Below are 9,392 nucleotides of genomic sequence, written 5' to 3'. Positions count from 1 at the left end.
TTATGCTTCAGTAAACAACCCCATTGTTAACCATTGTTACAACAGCTTCAAGAATGTCCCCTTTAAAAGGACGAAACACAACACATTTATACTTGACAGGACAAGTTACAAACCCGATTTACCATTTTCTTATGGTGTTAACCTGTCATTTTTAGTTATTTCAAAGATTAATTAAATTGATTAATTTATCATTTTAAAAACAAAATAAATTGAATGATTATTGCTTAGATCCGGTTATTGATTAGAATTTACTATATATCATAAATTTTCTATCTTTATAAAATAAATAATTTGAATATTTTTTTAAAATAATTAACTAGAAATTTTTTTACATATAATGATATAAATAAAATTAAAAATAACATGAGTTATACATTTATTAAAATTTACCTGATTTAGAAAATAATTGGTTAAATTAATTTGAATATTAATATTAAATTATTTAAATCATATCATACAATTTAATAAAAAAATAGTTAAATTAATTTGAATATTAAATTAGAGGGAGTATAATTTTAGAGTTAATATTTGATGTGCAAGTAAAAAATTAGTTTTTTTTAAAAAATATTAATTTAGTTTATTAAGTGATGTTTGAATTAGGTTAAATTTTAATTAGGTTAAAACTAAAATCAAATCAAATAATTTGAATCAATTGAAAATAAGCTTAATTAATTTATGAATAGTTGTTTTATTTTATTTAATGGAAGAAACCATCCAAAATATATTTTAGTATAATTCTAAAGTTAAATTAGTTTAAATATTTTAGTAAGGTTTTTTGTTATCCAAAATAATTATTTTATTAAAATATACAGTATATATATTTTTCTCGTTATTAGAATCGGTTGTTAAATTTAATCTTAGTTTTTTTTGTAGAAATGGTAGCTCTCTAGCTCACATGGTTGCTAGATTGAAAACCGATAGTTCCATTAATCGTGTCTATATAAATTCTTTTTCTCAAGTCTCAGCATATTGGCTAACTTAAACTTAATTTATAATACAGTCTCATGGTATTAAAATTCAGTATTACTAATTAAATTCAACATATTATGACACAAACTCATACTAAATATTGATGAAAATTGAATAAAGTTATTCGGTCCAACAACCCCGAACATTTGGACCTCCAAAAACACACTCAAGTCTCCAACACATATTTTCCTTCATCAAATGTTCATAACATGATTGTTGACCCCAATTACATAAATATAAGAGTAAACATGACAATAAACCAAATTATGTGTAAACTTTGTCAAATTTAATTATAATACTTAATTTTTAAGAAAATTATTGAGAAAAATTCCTATTTTTTATATTTTTCTGTGAATAATCCCTCCTTTTGATTATTCATGAATAATCTGAACTTTTCACCTTATTTGCTCACAGCACCTCTTCGAATATGTGACTGGCTATAGCAGGTGATAGAGTTGTTTCTAACATGTTCTCTTTCTTCTTATTGCTGCTATTTTCTTCCTCCTTCTTACTCCATTTCTCCATTATTAAACCCAAATTTAGGAGAGAGAAAATTCAATTCTTTTTTTTCTTTTTTTTTTTTTGCAAAAATGAATTCTCATTTGAGAAACGATGAACCCAAACTTGAAAATAATGATGAAGAACAGCAACATACACAAGGCTAAAAGAACAACACCATTTCTTAATTATGATGAAGGACAACATAAATTCGAAAAATTTGGGGATTACATTCGAAAATTAAACAAAAATTTGCATATTTAAAATAGCAGAAATTCGCACATTTAACCAGAAATTCGCAAATAATAATACCAAAACCTCCATGAGAATAGCAGCTTACCATTTTACGAAGAACAACAACAAAAACAACCAAATTCAACCTTCCTTCTTTGAATTTGAGGGTGAAATAATAAACGCTAGAATTAGAAAAATGCAAATTGGGGGTTTTAGGATGAATCTTGAAATTTTTGGGGTGAAATGAATTGGGATGTAATTCAAATTGGCATGGAATTGAATGTTGAAGAAGGTTATTTTGGTGAAGACATTAAACTCAACTTTTCGACCTGTTGTAGTCGATCACAATTTTGGGGAGGGTATTGTGAGCAACTAAGGTGAAAAGTTCGGATTTTTCATAAATAATCAAAAGTAGAAGTTATTCACAGAAAAATGTATAAATTAGGAATTATTCTCAATAGTTTTTCCTAATTTTTATCAATAATTCTATTTTAAAGCTACAATCAAAAGACATATACACTAAAAATTGATTATAGAGGTGTTTGGCAATTGGTTATTAGATATTGGCGGTTGGCTTGTTTGACCAACTAGAAATGTTGACTGTTTTTGTTGACTTTTAAATTAACTGAAGCAGTCTGCTGTTTGTGAAGATGTTTGGTAAATTTGAGTAGTGATTGTTGGTTGTTTATTAAAGAAAAAGTGGGTCAATAAGCCAAAAGCCAACCAAAAAAACTAGCTGGAACAACTTTTTAATTTTTGCTTAAAAGCTAGCTTTTCAGCTGCTTTAAAAGCCATTTATCAAATACTTTTTTTTGGCTGTTTGACCAATCAACAAGTCAAAAGTTAAAAGCCAACCAAAAAGTTAAGCCAAAAGCCATAAACCAAACACTTCCTATATATTCTATGCACACAACTATGGCTTTTTTGCTTCGTTTTCAACAAAAAAATTCATACATGTACAATACAAATTTTAAGACCCCAAATTAAATTATTTTTTTTTGAAAAAAATAAAAATTCTTTTAAAAGACCATCAATCGATAAGACAACCTCAAACAAGAAGCCTATGTTCTCATAATGTGTATAAGATAAGCTATTTAACTCATGTATCAAACGCATCTTTGAGTAAAAACGTGTCACACAACAATTCTGGGAAGAAGTTTGTAAAGATAAAAGTACAAACCAATGCCAATGCCGTTCATGATCAAGTTGAACGTGAAATTGATTTTTATGAAATATCATTTAATCATAGCTGATTCAACGCATTTGGAAATTCAGTGGAAAGCCCATCCTATGATGAAAACATTTTTTTTCCTAAAAGCTAAAAAGGAAGAGACAAATTACAAATATAAATCCTTCCGTGACATTTGCACACAAAAACAAATGATAATACAATTACCATTCATTTAAAAATAAATCATTTTTCCAATGCATAGACATAGTAGTAGTTAGGCTTTTGATCATTTGTATTTCCAGATAAAAATGGCATCATCCGTCAACCACAATTCAAAACTTCTCAGTTCAACAAAATAAATCACTCCTTCGACTCGACATCTTCAACAGTTGAGTTGCCCCGACAAAATTGAGCGAGAAAAGATGATTATTATGACTGGAAATATCGACTTACAGTCTTGAAACTTCGTTACTGCTTCAATAAGGTAAAACCGCCCAGAAAGAGGATTGCCCTGTACAACAACAAGCATCAGAAGACAAAGACATAACTTCATTCGAATGCAATACAGAGAAATACCAAATGTCAAAATTCTGCGACAAAAAGAAAAAAAAATTTAAACATCAACAAATGTGAATGTGACTCATGCTGGATCAAAAAAAAAAAGAACTTCAAAAGATGTCACGGGTATAAGATGCCAACTACCAAATACAAACACAAAACTACAATCTTGTGTGCAATTGATAAACCTCTAATTATCACCAATTGTTAGAGTATAACATATCTTGGATCCTCAACTATCAGCTTAAACTTTTGGGTGAGTTGGTTCTTTGACATGGTATTAAAAGCCAGCGTGACAAGAGGTCACGGGTTCGAACCTTAACCACCCCTCATTTAAGTGGAATATTTAGTGTTTGTACGCATCTACACTTCGAGCCCAATGGGCTCTTGTGTGAGGGGGCATGTTATGTGAGCAAAATCGTTATTCATGACCTCTAGGCTCCAAGCCTCCAACTGGTCATTTGGAACCTCACTTTGCATAGGCCACAAGAGCATGTCTCTAAGCCTTCAAACTCAGTTCATACTAGACCAGATATTGATTTGAGCAGTAAAAGTAGAGAATTTCTTTGTAAGTTTACAAGATACACCACAAGTCAAGGCCATTAAATAATACAAGCTCTAGCTATTTCCATCGCCTGCTCACTAGCATGGACATTCACATAGAATATTACATGAATGCTCATACACAATATACATACTCGTCAATACAACCTAAAATTACAATCACAGTTCCATAAAGGTTCTAAGTTGCAAATATTGAAGACAATGAGAGAAAACTGTTTACATTTTTTTGGTCATGTGCAAAGAAGACTAGATAGTGATAATAGTGAAAGGTTACTTTCGGGTTCTTGAAAGAGAAAAAGTAGGCTAAAGATGACTTGATAATGAGACTGAAGAATGACATGAAAAGATATGATTTGCAAAAATACATGGAAATGGGATAGAAATGAATAGAAGAGAATATGTGTGAATGATCACTCAAATTGATTTTCTAAGTTGTGGATTAGTGTTAAGATAGAGTTGAATTAGGTAAAATATTGTTTACCAACGATATCCCAATTAATGTTTTTCTTTCATGTAATTAACCTCATATTTACAATTAAGGCTTTGAAACTGTTGTACTTCCAAGTTCAGCTAGATTCCTAACTCCATGTATAAATAACAATATATTAGAATTATGTTGAACCAGGTAAAGAAAGTGATAATCGGGTAATTGCTTTTAGCAAAGGGTTCATGAGTGCAGCAAAAATAATATTGGATAATCTATAATTATGTTGTACTGGTAAATCAATCCTCAATTCCCGTTCCAATCATGCGATACACAAGAGAACGTGCATTGAGAATGTGTACCTTTTACATTTTAGAGTGCTACAGTTCTGTGTGAAAAGAAGTGTAGCAAAATCCGAAAAGCGTCGTATTACTGATGAGTGATCATAATGTATGTGTTAAAGAAAGGAAGCTTCATATTGACAAAGAAAAAGAGGATGAGTGTTAACAGCAAATAAGTGCTTTCTTTTATCATTTTTTCCCCACAAAGTAGGAGCAATGACAGCTTTTTATGATGAAAAGTCCATGGAATGGCAAAATTACAATCTCTAAAGGTTCAAAAGTAAGAGCAAAAGAGTTGCTTTATGCAGTCAAAATTGGAGGCTAAACCGCTAAAGAGCTTCCACATTATAATGCATTCTTGAAGTGCCATTCCATGAGGTCATTTCTGGACTAAATGATGTTCTGACATTATATTTACAAACATGTCAAGAGAAAAAGAGAAACTAATGAGGCTGCCAACCTGAGCAAAGAATGAGAACTACATCATCAAAACTTTGATCAAAGAAATCTTTTTTTCTCTGAGGGCTTCAAGATTTGAAACGAGCACATCAAACTCTCATCCACGCTCATCATTGCACCGGCATTGTCAAATTCACCACAGTAATTTGGAGCGGAAAAAATTGTAACAAGCTGTCTATCAGCAAAAAATTCATAACCATCTTCCACAACCTGAAGAGAAGCACAGGGATAAGCTACAAAAGTCAAAGCGGAGAAGCAAAATGAAAAAAGGACACATAAAAAACCTGATGTGCACGACAAATTAGGTCCATGTCATTCTTCATTAGGAATTCTGCCACTTTATCAGCACCAAAGGTGAACGAGACTCCCCGATCATTCATTCCCCAACCTTTGACCTCTCTAGAAGGGTCTGACCACAATAAATCACATAGTAAACCAGATTCTGGAACGTCGGTTGGACGAGTTATACTCTTTATTTGATCCACATTGGTCAAATCAGGAGAAAGACCACCATGCATGCACAATATTTTGTCATCAATAACAGCAGCCACGGGAAGACAATTAAAACAGTCGGTAAAAATCTTCCAAAGTCTCACATTGAATCGGCGTTTGCATTCATCATAAAATCCATAGATCCTATTAATGGACGCACATTCATGGTTCCCTCGTAAAAGAAAGAAATTTTCAGGATATTTAATTTTGTACGCAAGCAAAAGACAAATTGTTTCTAAACTCTGCTTCCCCCGATCCACATAGTCTCCTAGAAACAAGTAATTAGCTTCAGGAGGAAAGCCCCCATATTCAAAAAGTCTCAATAAGTCCCCATATTGGCCATGGATATCACCTAAAGTTAAGAAAACACAATAAATAAGTCAGATCCTAGAGCATACAACAATGCATCCCATAAAAGAACCGAGTAATCAATCACCTCAAACAGCATAGCCATATAAGAAATGAAATATGACTGACCATAGAATCAATCATAACAGGATAGTACAATCTTCTCAATGCCAAAGGTAGTAATATAGCAACTTTAAATGACCTTGTCCTAATCCTAATGATCATACATCAATCACACACTCAAGTACACAGTTGCACGCTCAATAACAAAATCTGGAGAGAGACGGAGTGAATGCAAATCAAAACTTCTCAAATTCCGCAAAAAGTGCTACCAAGGGGGGAAAGAAGTAAATTTTGAACTTTAGCAAACAAAATGAGACAGTAAAGATATCATCCTCATTTCTCATACTATAAAAAGAAGATTTCCCTCAACAAATTATATACTATAAATATGAAGATCAATCATTTCTAATACAAATGCGCAAATTCACACAGAAATACCACAAAAACATCTCCCCTCAAGCTCGAGCACCCTCTTATAAGCACCATCATGTCCGAAGTCAAACACTAAATTACTACAACAATGCAATCAGCAACTATTTCATTGCACCTATATCTCATTATAAATCATGAACTAAACATAAGTCCTTTGCTAGGTAATGAGCACCCCCACCCCACCCCCCACCACCCCCCCCCCTAAACTAATTACCATTGATTATTTAGTTATGCTTTCTGTTGAAGCCAAAGGATGAATTGACCATAATCACCAATCTATAACTACAGCGCATACATCATCATAGTTGATTACATTAGCTCCCACACAAACCCAAAAGAATAAAGCATTGAAATGATCAAATAATTACATTGGCTTAGCAAATAATCACTCCGCTAACCATCATCACAAGACAAAGGAAAATTTGCAAAGAAACACCTTATAAAATCAGTTTTTTTTAAAAAACACCTTTTAAAATTTTTTTTAAAAAAAAAACACCTTTTAAGACTTTTTATTAAAAAAACACCTTAAATCAGTTTCCGGTGACTTTTGTCAACTTTCAAGGCGTTGACTATGCCATTTGAGCTCAAAAGTCAACACCTGAAAGTTGACAAATGGCATAGTCAACGCCTGAAAGTTGATAAAAATCACCGGAAATTGATTTAAGGTGTTTTTTTAATAAAAAGTCTCTTAAAAGGTTTTTTTTTACAAAAAAAATTTTAAAAGGCGTTTTTTTTTAAAAAAACTGGTTTATAAGGTGTTTCTTTGCAAATTACTCCAAGACAAATCAAACTACCCTTAGAATGTTTCATTAACTCTTTCACATTATCCAATCCCACCAATCACCATGCAAAACTTCCTAATAATAACCCAAAAAATAAGAACACTCAATCACACAGGCAAAAACAGTCTTTAATATATATATATATATATATATATATATATATATATATATATATATATATATATATATATATATATATATATATATATATATATATATATATATATATATATATATATATATATCAATCCAATAGAGCCCAAACCATAAAAAGTTCAAAAAAACCACCACAATTATGAATTTGAATAAACCATGATAAATTAAAAGCTGAAACTAATATATAATTTTACCGCAGATCTTAATGGGTGCTTCAAGTTCCAAAAGAACAGGTTGTTGCAAGAAAACATCCTTAGAAGCAGCACAAAGTTGGCGGATCTCTGACTCAGAAAGCTGAACCTGTCTAGCAGTTCCTGGTCTACCATTCCGAAACTCCAATAGCCTGTTTATTATATCATCTAAAACAGCTGTTTCCATTGATCTTTCACTCTATTTTCTCGGGTCTTTTTCCGTCACAAAACGTTTCCCAAAAATCCAACAAAGAAATTTTATGAATTTAATTAAAAAAAAAAAACCATAAATTTCGCCTACCAAGATGAAAAAATTGGGGAAAAGACAGATAATCTTTATGTAGATTGCTTAAATGGATCAACTTTATGGTGCTATATTGTTAGCAATATGAATTTGATAAAAAAAAAAATTGCATTCAAAATGAGTGGGTGGAGGCTTGGAGGGTGATTTCCGGGTTTGTTAATTGAAAACAATGGAAATATTGAAATTAATTAATGACGAAAAAAAATCATTAGATTAATGAAAGTGGGGTTGATTTTTCGCTCTATACCTAATTTTCTCTCTTTTGCTGCAGAAAAAATTAAGAGGGAAAAAAAAAAAAAAAAAAAAGAGAAGATGAAGAAGAAAGGGTGGTTTTGGCTGTAAATTGTAATGTAATGTCGATATTCGTCGGATGGATTTTAATTTAAACTTCGGCCGTTTTTTAGGGTTTTTGGTGTTTTTATTTTTACTTTTTTATTATCGGAAACACCATTTCATTGAATTGAACTTATCTAAAATCATTAAATTCGTGTTCAATTAGTTAATTTGGGTCCTCTTCCCCAATATAGCTGGCGGCGAAAATTCTGTTTAGCATTTGACCCGTCGGTAGAATTCTTGTATGAAACCGTCTCATTATGAGACGACTCATATAATCAATATTAGTATATTTCTTGAGAGATTGTCTTTTTTTAAAGACATTTCTCAAAGCCCAACAAAATTTACAAAAACACTTATTACGCGCACACATTTTACAAAACACCTGCTATAATTTTTAGTAGGTATTTTGAACTAGTTTTATTAGGCATTAAACTAGTTTTAGTAGGTATTTTTGCATATTGAAATAGGCATTTTAAACTAGTTATAGTAAGTATTTTTGCATACTGAAGTAGACATATAAACACTTACAACACATAATATAAAATCCTACATCAAATAACCTTAACACCTACAACACATAATATAAATTCCTATAACACATAACATAAATACTGACTTATAACAAATAACTTAAACATCTGCATCACATAACAAAATTACCTACAGAACATAACAAAAATACCTATAGCAAATAACCTAAACATCTACAACACATAACCTAGACCCTTACAGCAAATAATCTAAACACCTACAGCACATAACATCTACTTGACAACTTCAACATGTTAAAAACACCTGATTGACAACTTCAACATGTTAAAAACACCTACTTGACATATTGTGAACCCCTATTTGACGTATCCTAAATGCCTATTTGAGGTATCCAAAAGCCCTACCGAGTAAGCGTGCAGTCACATTACATTTTCAGTTTTTATATTTTTAAAAAATCTAGAGTTGAGGGACTCTTTGTTTGCGCTATCCTTTATGGGTATGAGTTACTGTCTTCCTTCCCTCTCCAGACCTTGCTCATAGTTTTTTATGGGCATGATACACTGGTATGATGATAATAA

The 9,392-nt window shown here is 31.3% G+C and overlaps 1 protein-coding gene across 1 annotated transcript; it reads right to left on the bottom strand.

The window, feature by feature from the left end:
- Nucleotides 1-2,895: 2,895 nt before the first annotated feature.
- On the bottom strand, nt 2,896-8,786 carry LOC130814070 (serine/threonine-protein phosphatase PP1 isozyme 2). Its single transcript, XM_057680067.1, has 4 exons — nt 7,686-8,786; nt 5,503-6,062; nt 5,220-5,428; nt 2,896-3,383 (listed from the first exon to the last, which is right to left on the bottom strand). The coding sequence occupies exons 1-3, from the start codon at nt 7,867-7,869 to the stop codon at nt 5,258-5,260; spliced, it is 915 nt and encodes a 304-aa protein (XP_057536050.1). The 5' UTR covers nt 7,870-8,786; the 3' UTR covers nt 2,896-3,383; nt 5,220-5,257.
- Between the last annotated feature and the right edge of the window lie 606 nt (nt 8,787-9,392).

The sequence above is a fragment of the Amaranthus tricolor genome, chromosome 5, assembly GCF_026212465.1.
Source record: "Amaranthus tricolor cultivar Red isolate AtriRed21 chromosome 5, ASM2621246v1, whole genome shotgun sequence".
Lineage (NCBI taxonomy): Eukaryota > Viridiplantae > Streptophyta > Magnoliopsida > Caryophyllales > Amaranthaceae > Amaranthus > Amaranthus tricolor.
The sequence above is the reverse complement of the archived record's forward strand: the minus strand, read 5'-3'. Positions and strand labels throughout refer to the sequence as shown.

Coding starts and splice junctions, on each gene's coding strand:
- LOC130814070 (XM_057680067.1), bottom strand. CDS start 7,869: ATGGAAACAGCTGTTTTAGATGATATAATAAACAGGCTATTGGAGTTT. Junction 6,063..7,685: donor AGCACCCATTAAGATCTGCG/GTAAAATTATAT, acceptor TCTTAACTTTAG/GTGATATCCATGGCCAATAT. Junction 5,429..5,502: donor TAATTTGTCGTGCACATCAG/GTTTTTTATGTG, acceptor GCTTCTCTTCAG/GTTGTGGAAGATGGTTATGA.